This window comes from Mytilus galloprovincialis, chromosome 9 (genome assembly GCF_965363235.1).
Source record: "Mytilus galloprovincialis chromosome 9, xbMytGall1.hap1.1, whole genome shotgun sequence".
Taxonomy (NCBI): domain Eukaryota; kingdom Metazoa; phylum Mollusca; class Bivalvia; order Mytilida; family Mytilidae; genus Mytilus; species Mytilus galloprovincialis.
Window position 1 is genome coordinate 94,522,089 of NC_134846.1, and position 18,780 is coordinate 94,540,868.

At 33.2% G+C, this 18,780-nt stretch overlaps 1 protein-coding gene across 4 annotated transcripts; it reads right to left on the reverse strand.

Moving 5' to 3' along the window:
• Positions 1 to 1,010: 1,010 nt before the first annotated feature.
• On the reverse strand, positions 1,011 to 13,798 carry LOC143046418 (leucine-rich repeat-containing protein 14-like). 4 transcript variants are annotated; one of them, XM_076219578.1, is made up of 5 exons: positions 13,692 to 13,798; positions 8,865 to 10,004; positions 7,049 to 7,210; positions 2,792 to 2,967; positions 1,011 to 2,092 (listed from the first exon to the last, which is right to left on the reverse strand). In XM_076219578.1, exons 2-5 carry the CDS (start codon positions 9,319 to 9,321, stop codon positions 1,343 to 1,345), a joined length of 1,545 nt encoding a protein of 514 aa, XP_076075693.1. In that variant the 5' UTR covers positions 9,322 to 10,004; positions 13,692 to 13,798; the 3' UTR covers positions 1,011 to 1,342. The 4 variants fall into 4 exon arrangements, with proteins under 4 accessions (XP_076075693.1, XP_076075695.1, XP_076075694.1 ...); XM_076219580.1 differs by having other exon boundaries at positions 13,729 to 13,795; XM_076219579.1 differs by having other exon boundaries at positions 13,661 to 13,780.
• Between the last annotated feature and the right edge of the window lie 4,982 nt (positions 13,799 to 18,780).

Consider the following 18,780-nt stretch of genomic DNA (forward strand, 5'->3'; position numbering starts at 1 on the left):
CAAATAATCTCCATTGAAATAAGATATGCTTATAGACCAGGACTAAGGGGACAGAGCCAAATAATCTCTATTGAAATGAGATATGCTTATAGACCATGACTAAGGGGACAGAGCCAAATAATCTCTATTGAAATGAGATATGCTTATAGACCATGACTAAGGGGACAGAGCCAAATAATCTCCATGGAAATGAGATATGCTGTTGTATAGATATGCTTATACAATAGCATATCTCATATCATTGACATACCACTAGTGGTTCCCCATAAACTGACCTAATTACAAACTGATACTATAAGATAAGTAATATCATTGTCCTACCACTAGTGGTTCCCCATAAACTGACCTAATTACAAACTGATACATGTAAGCAAAACTTCAAAGTCAATAGACCATGACTAAAGGGGCAGGACAAACGTATCTCCATGGAAATGAGATGTGCCAATGGAAATGCTAATACAACTGCATACCAAATATGTTTGCCCTACAATTTGTAGTTTACCACAAACTAGACCAACTCACAAACTAATACAATATTGACAAAAACAGCATACCTATGTTTCGCTTTGAGACAACCTGAAGTGAGACAAAAATTAAATCATAATTTCCTGGTGATATGCATATCTACATAGTATGTTACACATAAAGTTTCATGGAATTTTGTTGTGTGGATTCAAAGGAGTTACAATGAAAAGAACAGACTGATCATTTTTTTACATAAATAAGGCCGTTAAGTTTTCTCGTTTGAATTGTTTTACATTGTCTTATCGGGGCCTTTTATAGCTGACTATGCGGTATGGGCTTATTATGGGTTCATTATTGAAGGTCGTACAGTGACCTATAGTTGTTAATGTCTGTGTCATTTTGGTCTTTTGTGGATAGTTGTCTCATTGGCAATCATACCACATCTTCTTTTTTATATGATGGACTGACAGACAGACAGAGGGATGGGTTAAACATTATAGCCTACTTTGTGCCATGGGGTATAAAAAGTCAGATGATTAACCCAATGAATAACTTAAATTTATATATCTTTATAATTTCTGCAATGAACATATGCTTATACATCATTCTTATTATTAAACTGTTTATACAACTATGCTCATTATAAATTGTTAAACAGTACAATCATGATTTTTATAGATAATGACACGGATGATTCATGATTTTTATAAACTATTAAATGGTACAATCATGATTATAAATTATTATACAGTACAATCATGATCATTATAAATTACATAATTATTATACAGTACAATCATGATTTTATATATCATGAAATGGTACAATCATGATTTTATATATCATGAAACGGTACAATCATGATTATTATAAATGATCAAATGCTTTCAAGATCAGTCATGACCACATGTGTTTCAGATAATTTGTTCAAAATCACTAAAAATTGGTTGACAAACATTTGTTTGATTCGATTAAATTCTTCTTCATCTTCTGTCCCATAAAAGTCTGAGCAGTATGATATCTTCAAAGCCTTCAGATCTACCAATGAAGATAATGTCTTACTCAGCTGTAAACAAACAGAGGAAACTAAGGAATTCTGGGATAGATTCAGGTACAGAATGGAATGTAACAAGGAAATGTAAGGCAACAGGCGAAGAATACCACCATCATCTAGTTTACTGTCCTCTAACTCAAGCACTAGTAAGGTAGACTTAACTTCTTCTAATAAACGTCCTAAACTTCCACAACATAATGTCAGTGTGTTTCCACCTAAATCAATGTGTTGTAAGGCTTTAGTATGGTGTGATGTTGATAGGTATCTGATATCTGATTCTGTCAGACCACATCCTGCCAGACGAAGATGTTGTAAAGGCTGTTGTGTACCACTGATAAGCTGCCGTAGCTTGTACTTCAGTCTGTTACTACTAAGATCCAGTCTGCTTAGGTTTGGTAAGGAGGACAGTGTTTTACCAAGGACCTCTGTTGTAGAGTCACTCTGGTACACTGTTATACTGTTACACGAAAGGTCTAAGGCACATAAGTTTGTAAACTTCTCAAGTGTAGGGGCCAGGTTACAAAAACTCTCACAGTTGATAGAGTTGTACTTCAATCTAATTCCTGTCAAGTACTGAAAATAAAAATAATAAAACATTATTAGATTATATCTTTGTGACATCTTCAGACATCTGGAAAAAGTTACAAAATCTCATGGTTAGTACCATTTGGAAAATAATAGCAAACAATCGACTATCTAGAGCTTTAAGGTGAAAATAGCTAAGTAAATATGTCAACTGCAAACATTTAACAATATGGGTCCACCCTGAAGGACAACAATGCTAACTTTATAAATAGTGTTCCTGTAATTATCTCATTAAATAAACTTTGTCAAAATGCAATTTTTTATCTTGTTACATTGAACTTTATAATCAAGGCCAAATATGGTCCTTACCGAACTTACCGTTACTCCTTCAAACACCTGTGTAATTCCAACCCTTTGTGTATATTTACACACCTGTGGAATTCCAACCCTATGTGAATTTACACATGTGTGTAATCCCAACCCTATATGTAAATTTACACACCAGTGAGATCCCAACCCTATGTAAATTTACACACCTGTGTAATTACAACTTTATGTAAATTTACACACCTGAGTAATCCCAACCCTATTTGCTAATAAATGTACAAATATGTGCTGTCCCATCCCTATGTAAATCTATGTACATACAAGTGTAATCCCAAACTTATGCATATTTATGTACATTCATGTTTTCCAAACCCTAAATAAATATACATGTGTTAACCATACCCTATGTAAATTATATACCTGTGGATTAATCTGTCCAAGAAGTATGTTTAGCTTAGGTTCCCCCAAACATGTAGCATCAAGTTTCTGTAAACACATACACAGTTTACTATCAGTAAATCCTGACACCTTCAAGGCTTTACTTAGTTCTGTCAGCGTCTGGTCTGCAGCTACAAAAGCATCAAGTTTGACTAGAACTGAAATAAAAACAGGAAGCTGGTGATTATATTGTAAACTGGTATGTTGTTAGCTATTATCCTTTAAACTTAGAAATAACCAGGTGCTCAACAGGGCACAGCTTTATACTACCACAGAGGACAAACCCTGAACAGTTGGGGCAAGTATGGACACAACATTCAAGCTTGATACAGCTCTGAATTTGGATTGTGATGAAATTCTTGACATAATATAAGTTTATGACACAAAACAAATGTCAAGATCTTACAAATCTATTATGCAATATTGTGCAATTAAACTTTTTTTTTCCAACTTTTCAAAAATTTTAAATTTGAGAAATTTGGAAAAAAAAATGAAAACTACTACCCCCCTTTTTTTTTGCAAAAAAGTCCCAAAGCTGACATTTATTTATGCATTATTTGCATGTAGAGTAAGGGATGTAAATCTGAACATACCAAACATTGTATGTTAACTGTTTTTGAATTACCTCCCTTACACTGCTTTTAAATTGTCTTAATTGTCCATTGACCAGAAAAACCTAGTTTCCTCCTTTTTTGGCCACTAATTCCAAAACATTTTTGAGCCATAACCCCCAAAGTCATTACTCACCATCCCTTAATGGTATGGAAACTTGTGGTATAATTTCAGAGAGATTCATACACTTAAACACAAGTTATTGTTTGAAAACTACAAAAATGCTTATTTTGGGTGCCCCTTTTGGCCCCTTATTCCTAAACTATTGGGACCATAACCCCCAAAATCAATCCCAACCTTCCTTTGGTGGTATTGAAACTTCTGGTAAATCTTTATAGATATCCATTCACTAAATCTAGAGTAATTGTCCGGAAAGTAAATGGGTCTTCGGACAACGACGACATGATACCATTATACGACGTAATTTTTTTTTGGCTTTCTTGGCTTTCGTATAAAAATAGGAAATTGGTGGTTATATTGTAAACTGATATGTTGTTAGTTATTATCATTTAATCAATGAATTAAAAATTTAGACAGTATCTAAATATCAAATGAGAAAAAAAAACTTGAGTGCACACCCTGAAATGTCTCACCTGCTTTACTTATAATGATTGCATTTTTGCAAAAAATCTGTTATATTAACAGATAAAGCTTTTACTTCATTTTCACATACAGTTAAAATCATTATATGGTCAAGGTCAGTTGAACCCTGCCAGACATTTACACCTGACTAGTTAGCCTATTGCATAGACATGATAGAGTATTTGAGAAACCAACCTAATTTGGAATCATTTTAATACATTTTATCTAACAGACCAAAAGTACTATTGAAAAAGTCAATTGTAAACAAAACAGAGCATTTTGTCAATAAATATAAAAAAGAAGATGTGGTATGATTGCCAATGAGACAACTGTCCACAATAGACCAAAATGACACAGACTTTAACAACTATAGGTCACCGTACGGCCTTCAACAATGAGCAAAGCTCATACCGCATAGTCATCTAAAGGCTTTTTCTGAAATTGAAAATGTGAAACTTTTCACTAATTGTTTACAAATATATCTAGGCTGAATTTGAACTTGATATATAGTTGGACAGAAACTTTGAATGACAAAAACCAGTATACAGATCAAAATATTCCCATAGGTTATTTTTTATTTTTATTGTGTGACTGGTTAATTGTCTCCTTAAAGTACAGGTATGCCAAATATATTCAAATATATATATATCACTAACTTTTATTAAACATGTTAGATATATAACTAAAATTCTACTGATTTTTTTCCCCACATTCTTAAAGTTTTCTGTTTTCTAGGCTTAAAAGTGAATAAAAGGAGAGATAGGCTATACATCTATGGGACACCAACCAAACAAGCAAGAGAAAAACAACTAAAGACATGTAGAGGTCAACATGGCATATGGCCATCAACAATAGACAAGAAAATATAGTTTTATTAGCTGTTAATAATGATATTACTTTATCCTGAATTATTATAAAACCAGATGCTCCACAGGGCGAAGCTTTATACAACCGCAGAGGATGAACCCTGAACGGTTGGGGCAAGTATGGACACAACATTCAAGCTGGATACAGCTCTGAATTTGGATTGTGATTAAATAGTTGACACCTCATAGGTTTCTGACACAGAATGAATGTGGTCTAATGAACTTAGTTTTTTTTTGGCTTTTGAGCAATTTACTTTGCTGTTGAATATTAATCCTCTCAAAGAAAAAATATTTGAAGAAATTTTCTTTTTAAATTCTAAAATCTGAAATAAGAAAAAAAAAATTGACCCCACCCCAATTTTTTTTTCACTTCCCCCTTTCCTTATTCCAAAAATTATCTCAATTCAAATTTCTAATGGAGTTTGCAACAATAACTTCTCATTTAAATACATCAAAACATATTAAAATATAAAATGTCATAGTCAGTCATGGTTAAAATTAATATTAATTAATAGTAACTTCTAAAAAAATAAATTGGGAATGTGTCCAAAAGGACACAGATGATGCCCCAGCTAGCATATAACCTTATAAAGGGACATAACTCAAGAACTGTAAAAGTGAAGCTGCCAAAAATTGAACTTAAAATGAGTTTAGAGGTAATAAGCATAATTATATACACATTTCATTAAATTTATTTGAGACAAACTTAAGTTAAGTGAACAGAAACTAAAAAAATCTTCAATTTTTCCACTTGTAAAGGGGCATAACCCTAGAAGGGTAATGTATAAAATTGAGAATGGAAGTGGGGAATGTGTAAAAGAGACAACAACCCTTGCTTGTAATCACTGAATGGCAAAGATTGCTTTAATTTATCAGTTGGTAGTAAAGTGAATATTGCATTGTATATTGTATATATAGCATTGATTTAAGTTGATTCAACTTCTATTCTGGACAAAGAAAAATAACTCCAATTTTCAAAGATTATATAAAACATTGGTTTTAGGTGATTCAACAACCATTCTGGACAAAGAAAGATAACTCCAATTTATTGACTTGAAACTACAAAAATGCTTGTTTTTGGCCCCTTTTTGGCCCTTTATTCCTGGACTGTTTGCCCTATAACCCTTAAAATATATCTCAACCTTCAACTTATGGTACTAAACATTGTGGTACAATTTTAGAACAATTGAAATACTATACACAACTAATTGTTCTGACACTAGATAAATGCTATTTTGGGGCCCTTTGGGCCCCTAATTCCTAAACCTTAGGGACCATAACTCCAAAAATCAATCCCAAGCTTCCTTTTGTGGTTATAAACATTGTGTTAAAATTTTAATGATTTCTGTTTACTTATACTAAAGTACTTATACTAAAGTTATTATCCGGAAATCATCCGTCTTCGGACGACGACGACGACGTGATACGAATTTACGAAAAAAAATTGTGGTCGTATAAAAACCATAACAATAGACAAATGCAAGATTCAAGCTTTAAGTTTAGTTTGTACAGCTGTTAAGGAGGCTCGATGGTACTAAAATTTCAGCAAAAATAAAAAAAAAATAATTTCAATACAAATTTTATTTATTACTTTATTAGTTTTTACTTTATCATGTGATACAAAAAATAAACCATAAAAATCAATTTGTTTTGGCCCCAGATGACTTTTGAAATGTATATATCATTGAAAATGCTCCAAATTATCTCCCTTTGGTTCAAAAATGCCATTCTTTTGCATTAAAATTGAAATATCTTTTGTAACTCATCGGTGACCTATATTTTTTATTACTTTTTTCGACTAAGCTGTACTTAATGTAAACTATTGTAAAATTTAAGCGATGTCTGTAGTTTACTTCTTTTTTTACTTTGAAAAAAACTCTATTTCTCCTATTAGTTCAACAGAAAAAAAGTACTTTTACAAAAATGTTCCTTTTTTCGAAGACAGATTGTGAGCTTAAATGAACGGTGATCACATTTTTTTATTTGATTTTTCTATAAGGTATATAATAAAGTTCATTCATAGAAAAAAATAGCGAAATCCTATATTTAAAAAAAATAATTGATTTATACCCGCGAGTCCTCTTAACAATGATATTACTTTATCCTAAATTGAAATAACAATATTTTACTGTAATATTAAACTTTCCATCCTGAATTTTTATTGTTTATATCAACATACTTGAAGTGTCAGGCAGGAACTGATCAGCCATCATTAAACAATCTGGCACAGGCTGTGGCAATAACTGTACAGCTTTATTATACATGTTGACCATCACATTCTGACGAGCTTCATTATAGGACAACATACAATGTGTAGCCAGATAGTACAGGATTACCTCCGCTAAAAATAGATAGGGAATTACCTCAGTTACAATAGATAAGGAATTACCTCAGTTATAATCAGATTACAGAGGATATATATGTAGGACTCTAAAGTGCGATGGTACTCTAAAGTGCGATGGTCACGCTAAAGTGCGATGGTCTACGCTAAAGTACGATGGTCTACGCTAAAGTGCGATGGTCTACGCTAAAGTGCGATGGTCTACGCTAAAGTACGATGGTGTTTTACGCTAAAGTACGATGGTGTATTACGCTAAAGTACGATGGTGTATTACGCTAAAGTGCGATGGACCAACAAAGTTTAGAAAACCAACCACGTAATTTCTACTAAAAAGTTAAGTGTAAAAATAAATCTATATTTCCTGTAAATGATTATTAACAATTCGGACACAAAAAATATTTGGATAATTGGTGTAGCTTGCCGTTAACACAGTCTATCACTAATGTGAACACCTCACCTTACAGCTGCTATTGAAAATTACAAATACAAATGTACAAACAAAATAAATCATTGTCGGCATACGTAAAATTTATTTGTCTCCGAGCTTTCTCAATTTTGGTATCGAGTACAAATACTTGTTATAGTAGGCCATACTTGTTATATTTCCCACAATGTACAAATAAATGTTTAGCCGACAATTTACAATTTACCAATGAAAACATGAACCTTTATTTTACCGCCGTTACTTTTCAATAAAATTGGCAATATTTTAACGTGAACCGCAAAGTAAGCTGCAACATTTATAATGATACATATGTATCCGTTCACTTCAAACAGAAGCAGAATGTATTTTATATCTAAAGTAAAATGGTCGACTGCAGGGCACAAGTACTTCTTCAAGCACCCGAAAAAAAAAACATATTTGCTTCGGCAGACAAATTCCGATTTGGTTTAAAATAATTAAGTCATAAACATTTGGTTTACAAGATGTTGATCAAATATTCTTAAAATTTATCTAACTGCATGCACATTTTTGGTTGGTATAAAAGACTGAAAACATCATAATCCAACTGCGTTCCTTACGTCTATACTTTCGCGGACCATCAGACTTTAGCTTATGGAGGCATCACACTTTAGCGAAGACCATCGCACTTTAGCCTGACCGTCGTACTTTAGAGTCCCCATCACACTTTAGAGTCCTACTTTTTACTTTTCTACATTGGTTAGAGGTATAGGGGGAGGGTTGAGATCTCACAAACATGTTTAACCCCGCCGCATTTTTGCGCCTGTCCTAAGTCAGGAGCCTCTAGCCTTTGTTAGTCTTGTATTATTTTAATTTTAGTTTCTTGTGTACAATTTGGAAATTAGTATGGCGTTCATTATCACTGGACTAGTATATATTTGTTTAGGGGCCAGCTGAAGGAAGCCTCCGGGTGCGGGAAATTCTCGCTACATTGAAGACCTGTTGGTGACCCTCTGCTGTTGTTTTTTATTTGGTCGGGTTGTTGTCTCTTTGACACATTCCCCATTTCCATTCTCAATTTTACTACATATATATTACAACATATAATAAGGAGCCAAATAGTACAGGATTATCTCTGCTAAGAAAAAAGATAAGGAATAACCTATTACTCAGAGTTTGGTTAGAATCATATTTCTTTTTTAAGTTAAAATTTAAGAAAACGGAGATATTATTATAACTAGTAGTACTTACGAGTTGGAAATCCTGACATATCCAGATATCTGAGTTTTGTTGGAGTTTTATTTTTAACACATTCAAGGAAAGTATGAGCCAAACATGTGGTGTATCTCAAACATTGCCTGGTTACTTCAGATAAATATAACATATCGTATAATGGCCTCACAGAAGTAAACACGTTTGGTACCAGTTTCTGTAGTGACAAAGTTTCGAATGGCCAATGAGACAACAACACATCAACAGCACGGTCTTTGTTACATATCAATGCTTCTTGCATCAATACAATACAAAGCTCTTTGGGTATGTAGTTTATGGCCTGAGCTGTCATGGTAGAATCTTGTATGATGTAACGAGAACACAATGTTGTCAAAGATGCTACACTCTTTGGCTGTTGTCCGATAGCTGGTGGAGAACAGAGGTCTAAAGGATACACAACACCCTGGTAATACTCATACCATAGTGATGTATCCATTCTCACAGTCTAATTATAATGTGTGATACACAAACTTATTATAATGCATGTGCATTCCTTATACACTAGTGTGTTCTTTCTCTTATAAGGGTGTATCCATTCTCAATATAATAAAAATATGCCCATTCTGTAATAATGACAAGTTTTTCATAAAATGATGTGTGCCTTTTCTTAAAATGATATGTTCCTTCTCTTGTAATGATGCATACCTTCTCTAATAAAGATGTGTTTCTTTTCTTATAAAGATGTGTTCCTTTTCTTATAATGGAGTGTTCCTTTCTTATAATGATGTGTTCCTTTTTCTTATAAATGATGTGTTCCTTCTCTTCTAATGATGTATTTCTACTCTCATATTTAGGTGTGTTTCCTCTCTTTTTATGTTTCTTTTATTATAGTGAAGTGTTCTTTCTCTTCTTTTATTATATTGAAATGTTCATTCGCTTTATAATGTAACACTTCTTCTGTAATCATGATAATAATATGTTACTTCTCTTATAAATGTATAATGATATGTATCTCCTTCACTCTTGTACTGTGAAGAGTTGGGTATCTTACACTATATTTCTTCCCTTATAATGATGTGTTCTGCTCTGATAAGATAGTTCCTTCTGTTGATAATAATGTATTCTCTTTTGATAAATCCCATCTCTTATATTGCTATGACCATTTCCATTATCATTTCACTGCAAAGAGATTGATTGATGAAAAACTGTCCAACTAAAAATATCACAGAAGCTGAGCCTTACATACTAACATTACTATATTAATCAGTCTCTTCAAACTAAAAATATCACAGAAGCTGAGCCTTATATATTTACATTACTATATTAATCAGTCTCTTCAAACATGTCAAAGTACTCTCAAATATTTGTCATTATGATTTTACATATAAAGACATGATAACAATGATAAATAATTGCTGCAAGAATTTTAAAAATCTTGACCCTAACCAAAAACTGATATGGTTAATGAATAATGAAGATGAGAATTTATTATCAGAATTATGCATGTTCATTAAGAAATATGAAAAGTTTTAATGGGATTTATCTCCCTCTCCTACTTGTAATTTGAACTTTATATTTTCTCTATAGTGAGTTCTAGAGCACCATCTCTTGATGAATATTGCCCAGTAGCAATGTCAACCTTTGCTGCTGTGCATTAGTCATCAGGCCTCTACAATAACTTTTTTTCAACTTGTCCAGTAGGACAAGTACATACCAAAACTTACTTGTCCGAATGAAATTGTTACTTGTCCAATTTTTTTTATTAAATATAACCTTTTTACATCTTAAGTTGATAAAAGCAACAAAACGAATTAAAACAATAGAACAGAATTTGATATATTTCTTTTGAAATATTTTTCAAAAATACGAGTCAAGTGACTGAATCTAGTCATATCACATGACTAAGGTTCTAGTTTTCATCAATGCCAGTCTCATCAGACTCTGCACATGAGGCACCATCTGATAGGCCTGTACCGTACACTCATTGGATTTGTATCCTGTTTATTTTGAAGTTGAAAAAACTTTATTCAAATGCAATCAAAAAAAAGATTAGGTTTGATTGCCAATGAGACAACTCTCTGCAAGAGACCAAATGACACAGAAATTTACAACTATAGGTCACCATATTGCAAGTATTGTTTTTTTCTACATATGATCAAAAAAGATTTTGTGAATTTTATGGTAAATGAAAAAAAAAAAAAAATTGTGAAAAAATTACCGGTATGGTATTTATTATAATGAACAGAATAAGGTAGCAAAATGAGGTACTGATTTGTCTTGGTCCCGAAATGTCTCCTACCTTGCCAAACTGTCTATCAATCATGTCTACTAAATATGTCTCCTACGGTGCAAAACTGTCTATTAAACTTTGAGCTAAACCTGTTGAGGTGACGAACAGTCCTGTAAAGTTACCTTATCTACAAAGCGCATCATTTGATTCGGATCAGTAAGACTGGCATCCGAGAATAGTATACCTTTTACCTTTTAAAAAGTACCTGACAAAGAACCAGTTAATAATTATCGATTGCAAGTAAACATGTTGAAGAAAAAGTTTTTGCATTTGAATAAACAGAATACAGAAACATGTCAAATTAATATTTGTTTTCTTTTTTTTGTTTATAATTACTTTGTTCATCAAAGTTAGATTAAATTTATTTTTTGCAGAATAATTGTACTTGTCCCGATGGACAAGTTTGATACAGCTTTTACCTGTCTGACCTTTTTTCCCTCTGGTACCGGACAATCGGACAAGCGTTATTGTCGAGGCCTGGTCATGAGGAGAATCACTATTGGAGTAATCTCATGTATCTGTAGCTAGTTCTGAAGGATCTCCCCTTGATGACCTTTGCATTGTTGTGATGTAAAAGTCCCTCACTGCTGTGCACTGGTCATGAGGAGAACTACTGCAGAATGAGATACTATATTCCCGGTTCTAATTTTACTTTTTTTACTTTTTTGTTTCCGTATTAATAAACTTTATATCATATTCTTTTAATTGTGTATTACTTATTGTGTATTTTACTAATGTTTATATAATCATTGTATAATGATGTTTTTGTATCTTGCCCGACAAGGGCCCATGATTGGTATAATAAAATAGGCACTGGCTACGGTTACATGGAAATGTAACAATAATAAAAATATTATTGTTACATTGGAGACTAATTGCCAGAATGCAAAGTTGGGTAAGGAACCGATTAATTACGAATGTAACAATAATTATTGAGGCTACAGTTACATTGCGCTATTGTTACATGAAAAACAGCAATATACGCTAGATTTATTAAACTTAAATCTTCTATATAGTTTTGTTGCTTAATTCATTCATGTCTACTAAATAATACTTGTTATAATAATAAATAATAAATATTATTATTCAACAAACGGTGTTTAAATAGTTTTAGATATTAATGCATGGATTTGATGTTCTTAAAGATACTACTTCAAATCAGTAGTGCCAAAGGCGAAAAATATAGTTCAATGGTTTGTTGTTGAAAACTTGGGCTGAGAAAACTGTTCACTTTTAAGTATTAAACTGCACACCTACCTTTTTTTAAAAAAAATTAAAAACTTGCATGGGATACGTTTGAAACGAAACTGAAACAATATCAAGACACAAATTTCATACTGCTTTACAAACGCACTTACCAAAAATTGATACATCAAAAGCAAAGTTTGCTAACTGTGAACTAACACTGTGAACTTCTGTATACATGTATAAAATTGAGAATGGAAATGGGGAATGTGTCAAAGTGACAACAACCCGAACATAGAGCAGACAACAGCCGAAGGTCACCAATGGGTCTTCAATGCAGCGAGAAATCCCCGCACCCGTCGGAGGCGTCCTTCAGCTGGCCCCTAAACAAATATGTATACTAGTTCAGTGATAATGGACGTCATACTAAACTCCGAATTATACACAAGAAACTAACATTAAAAAATCATACAAGACTAACAAAGGCCATGCAAAGGCTCCTGACTTGAGAAAGGCGCAAAATTGCGGCGGGGTTAAACATGTTTGAGATCTCAACCCTCCCCTATACCTCTAGCCAATGTAGAAAAAACAAACGCACAACACTACGCATAGTAAAACTCAGTTTAAGAGATGTCAGAGTCCGATTTCAGAATCCATGGAGGACGTACTATAAAAAAATTAAAAAATTGTATGTCATACTTGTATGTATTGTAAATATAAGATAATGTCTTCAACTTTTATTATTTAGTACATATTAATTACTAGTCCCATCGAACATTGCTGTTTTTCATGTAACAATAACGCAATGTATCCGTAGCCTCAATAATTATTGTTACATTCGTAATTAATCGGATCCTTCTCCTACCATGCATTCCTGCATTTAGTCCCCAATGTAACAATAATATTTTCATTATTGTTACATTTCCATGTAACCGTAGCCAGTGCCAATAAGATAATGTCTAATGTCTAATGTCTAATGTCTATAAATAAACATTTATCTATTTTTGCCAATAGAATTAATGTTGTAAGGTATAAAAGTTATCGTATCGTTTTTCAAGTTTTATTTTAATATATATTAACAATAACGCAATACAATCGTAATCAATCAATTTCTATTTGTATAAATAGTTTTTGAAGGCCTAATGGAAGATTAACATGTAATTGTTAAATGTGTAACCTTCGTTAAATAAAGAATTTTATTTTATATTTTATTTTTAATCAGTTCCATGCCCAACCCTGCATTCCGGCAATTAGTCTCCAATGTAACAATATTTTTTTTATTTTTGTTACATTTCAATCATAACCGAAGCTAGTGCCTAAATCTTTTTTGCCATGTGTTGAGAAAAATCATCAAAGTTACCATGCTTATTATCATGTCAAGTATTTTGCACCTTTGACTAAGTCACTTAATACATTTGATGTTATTACTTAATTTTTACAGTGAGTCATCTGCATATGGTGGTTACGAACAGAGGAGACTGGGAACCAGTCTAATATAATTTCAGTTCATTTTCATTATGAGTAAGCAATCCCGTACCCGACACTAAGAGAAGAAAAACAACTGAATATTTTAACTCTCTAATGGAAATTTGTAATAGGGAAAGAAAAAGCGTCCCTTCTGATGAAAAGGGTTAGGCAGTGGTTATTTTGTAGGCTCTGGTTAAAATATCCTTATTGAAACCGGTAAAATAGCCTATTTCTATAGGAATGGCTATTTTGCCAGCACTTCTTCTTCTTCTTCTTCTTTCGTAAATCAGGACAGGAGGATTTTTCTTGGATCGGTTATTTATTTTTGTAAAGTAAGATGACATGTTATCTATTTTCTGCACTATTGAAGCAAGATTTTTCATTTTCATTAAAGCAAGGGACTGATTATTTATTTTCACAACTATATTTAAAATATTCGAAAACATACAATTTTTAAATTATTTATTTATAAATTATAAATGATGCATGTATAGTTAAGTCATCTTGTACCATTTAATCAGATTTAATCATCATAACCCTGCAGAAATGAATCATCCATATTCACAACTGCATATACATGTATTACTTCCATACACTATATTAAAGATTGATTGTATCTAGTCTATTTTAAAATAAAATTGAGAATGGAAATGGGGAATGTGTCAAAGAGACAACAACCCGACCAAATAAAAAACAACAGCAGAGGGTCACCAACAGGTCTTCAATGTAGCGAGAAATTCCCGCACACTGAGGCGTCCTTCAGCTGGCCCCTAAACAAATATATACTAGTCCAGTGATAATGAACGCCATACTAATTTCCAAATTGTATGGCAAACATGGTACGCCGAGCGGAGCAAGTCAAAAAATTTTTAAGGGTTTTGGAGCCCCTGAAGGCACAATGAGCTTCAGAAGAAATAATGCAAAATCATGCTTTCTGGGTGTTCCCAGACCCTTTCTTATTTTTGGTCTCGAAGCAAAATGTATACATTCAGTGTAAGACTTAAGTGTTTAGGGACAACATCAATAGACCAATATGCATGATAAAGCAAATATGTAATTCACATAGTTGAAGTCTGGGGCCTCTGTTTTTTAAACTCATGATCAAGTTAATAACAAAAGTACTAAATTACAAAAGGAATGCAACACTAACAGAATACAGAAGGGCAATCAATGAACAAAAGACAAATAAATAAGAAACATTGATCCCGAAAAATCAGGGGCTACGTATTAGGGAGAACAGAACTTGCTTCTTGCAAGGCACTCAACGTGAAAACAATTTGATATGGAGACAAGTGTTTGGTTTTGAAATTTTCTACATGAAGCATTTGCCTCAATGTAGTTACGGCACTGTAATAAAAGTGAGGTAAGTGTTTCTGAGAAAACATACCTCAAGTTAAATGAAGCCAATTTACAGACATTTCAAGTATATTTAAACAATATTTATACTTTTATTATTAAACAATTTGGGCAGTGTTTGCCGAAGAGTAAATGAATTTATGAAGAATCTGGTGCCATCTCATACTTTCGATTAGACCTGCGCTGAGTTATTTATTTTCAATACATTGCAAGTCAGGTAATTTATTTTCAAACTACCACAGAACAAACCATTTATTTTTGTGATTATCAAGGCCGAGCTATTTATTTTCAAAATCCTCCTGCACCCCCCCCCCCAAGAATATCAAATGGTCGTCCCCTTACATCCACACGTGCAAAGTTTAAAATTCTAATTTTGTACACAAGCAATAACTTATTCAAATAGATATAGGAAGATGTGGTGAAATGTCCACTTAGTATGGTTAAAATCTAAAAATCATATTGACTGTAAAATCATAGAATTTAACTTATATTATATCACACAGGGATCGTCAGACTCACAATAGACTATAAGCATTAAGCCTTATAACATGCACAGTATAGCAATTTTCTCTAGAGATTACTTCAATTGTTCGAAGAAATTCCTTGTCATTTGGCAATAAGTGTTGCTGATCGAGGCACTGACAGTCAATTATTAGTTGGCATATTGTTTGTCCATTAATAAACTGACTTTTCCATTTTTCCTGACCAATTTTAGATATAATAAGGTTCTTCAGTATTTGAAATTGTGATTTTCTTATATCATTATATGCCGAACATCTAGTGAGTACATGGAGAAGAGTCTCATCTTCCAATCTGCATATAGGACAAGTTGGATCCAGCTCAGACTGATTGAATTTCACTTTATGGATCTGTAGAGTATATGTTCCTGTTGCCATTCGAGCTTTTGTTACTGCCTGTTTAACTTCTTTAACGGAGTTAGTAATGGTATCCCATATATTGTGTGTTTTCCTATTTCCATAATGTCAAATGCAAGTTTATTCAAAGTTGTTTTTAAATTGCAGTCCTCTCTTAATTTGGAAGTCCAATACGAATTGATTGATGTTCTGACAATTTTTTTCCAATCTAGTTTATTGAAATTACCGTTCATTATTTCACTGAATGAAGGTTATTGATACATAGTGAGTAAGTCTTGTATTTTAACAAAGAAGCTAGTTGGGTTTCCACTTATATGCTGTCTACGAGCTATTTCTCTGATAGACGTGTTATCACTCATAGCAATGGAATTTAAGAGACTCAACTGTCTTTTGTGGATTTCTGCGGCAATTGGAAGAGCGACAACTGAGAGATATACTGCTGAAGTAGCTGTTCTATTTGGTAAGGACTGGTCCGTGGAGGTGTTTTAGTGTGCTTAGATGGAAGCTGCAGAGTGAGAACATGTCCTTGTTTTGAATATGTATAGTTTCAATAATACATATGAAAGCAAAGAATCTCCATTTGATAAGGCTATACATCAAGCCATCGACGCAAAAAACAACAACCCCTAACCCTAACCCTAACAAAAAAGATGTTAAACTTATAGAGCCAGAGTTCACCTACAAGACCAGAGCGGATTGTATGCCAATGAGAGCACCAATCTACCCGAGACAATTGCAGGAAGTTCTTTAAACTGAACCACAGAACAAACTACCCAAAGCAAAGAAATTGTACAAGAAGTGATAGGAGAAAGCTCTGATTCAACAGTTATTGTATTTACAGATGGCTCCTGTCAGGGAAACCCAGGACCATGTGGAGCAGGGGCAGTAATATATATTGAGAACCACCGAGGAAAAAGCTTAATAGACCAGTAGCTAACAAAAGCATCATACTCTTAGCGGAACTAGTAGCTATCCTTATGGTATTGAAACACTTAGAGAACAGTTCACTGAAGTAAAGATACTATCAGGTAGACAGACAGCTGTTGGCATCTTGACTCTCAACTGGAAGTCAACAAACTGTATCGACACTATCACAGACATTAAGGAAAGCATTGGGACCCTGCTGAGAGGCGAGTCGACATACAAACTACCCTATCTTGGATCCAAGGCCATGCTAATATAGCCGGGAACGAGATAGTGAACCAGTTAGCAAAAAATGCAACACAGAAGGCCTCAAGACTAAATGACCAGTACAACGTCATATCAAAGTTAGATGTGAAAAGTGCAGTAAAGAAGTTAAACAAAACTAAAATAGAAAAATAGATGGACCAGAAGTGAAACTGGGAGACAACTTCATGCATTTACTCCTATTGTGGGTAAGACCCATCCACTTGATTATCCGAACCCAGTTATAGGGAGAATCATGTCAGAATTTAGAACTGGCTAATAAGATTAATACCGCCATTAGATAGGCCAATCCCTCACGCCGTACTGCGAATGTGGCGAAGATGAAAGCACCGAGCACTTTCTACACAACTGTACACGTTACCACCAGGAACGATAAGAAATGAAACCAGATGCCCCACAGGGCGCAGTTTTATACGACTGCAGAAGTCGAACCCTGAACAGTTGGGGAAAGTATGGACACAACATTCAAGCTTGATACAGCTCTGATTTTGGATTGTAATTAAAAAGTTGACACAACATAGGTTTCTGAACCAGAATGAATGGTCTGATGAACTAAAAAAAATCTTTTTGCTTTTGAGCAATACACTATGCTTTTGATTATTAATCCCCTAAAAAAATATTTGAAAAAATTTTCTTTTTAATTTCTGAAATCTGAAATGAGAAAAATTGTACCCCCCCCCCCCCCAATTTTTTTCACCTCCCCCTTTCCCTTATTCCAAAAAATAATCTCAATTCAAATTTCTAATGGAGTTTGCAACAATAACTACTCATTTAAATACATCATAAAATATTAGAATATAAAATGACATACAGTCATGGCTAAAATTATCCTTTATTAATAGTAACTTCTAATTCAAAATTTACAGCTAATCATCTCAAGACAATCATCAATTCTTAATACATAATTTTCAAGCAGTGTAAGGGAGGTAATCAAACATATATTCGGTATATATATATATATATATATATATATATATATATATATATATATATATATATATATATATATATATATATATATAACAGTATTCTTTAAATAGAATTGGATTACCTCCCTTACGCTGCTTTTAAATTGACCTTTAACCAGAAAAAAACCCCTTGTTTTTCCCCTTTTCCCCCTAATTGCTAAATGATTTGAGCCATAAACCCCATAACCATCCCTTTGTAGTATGGAAACTTGTGGTATAAGTTCAGAGAGATTTATACACTTAAACACAAGTTATTGACTGGATACTACAAATATGTTTATTTGGGCCCCTTTTTTGGCCCCTCATTCCTAAACCTTCGGGACCATAACCCCCCAAATCAATCCCAACCTTTCTTTTGTAGTTATAAACATTGTGTTCAAAATTCATTGATTTCTATTTACTTATACTAAAGTTATTATCAGAAAACCATGTCTTTGAACGACACTGACGACGATGACGCCGCCGACGACGACGACGTGATACCAATAAACGACCATTTTTTTTTTAAATTTCTAATGACCATCATGTAACTGGTGTATAATTAGGTTGTACTCATTTCAGATTTAAGAATTGTTGTCAAGCTCCATGATTTTTTGCCTTCAAATGCAATACAGAGTAAAATATGT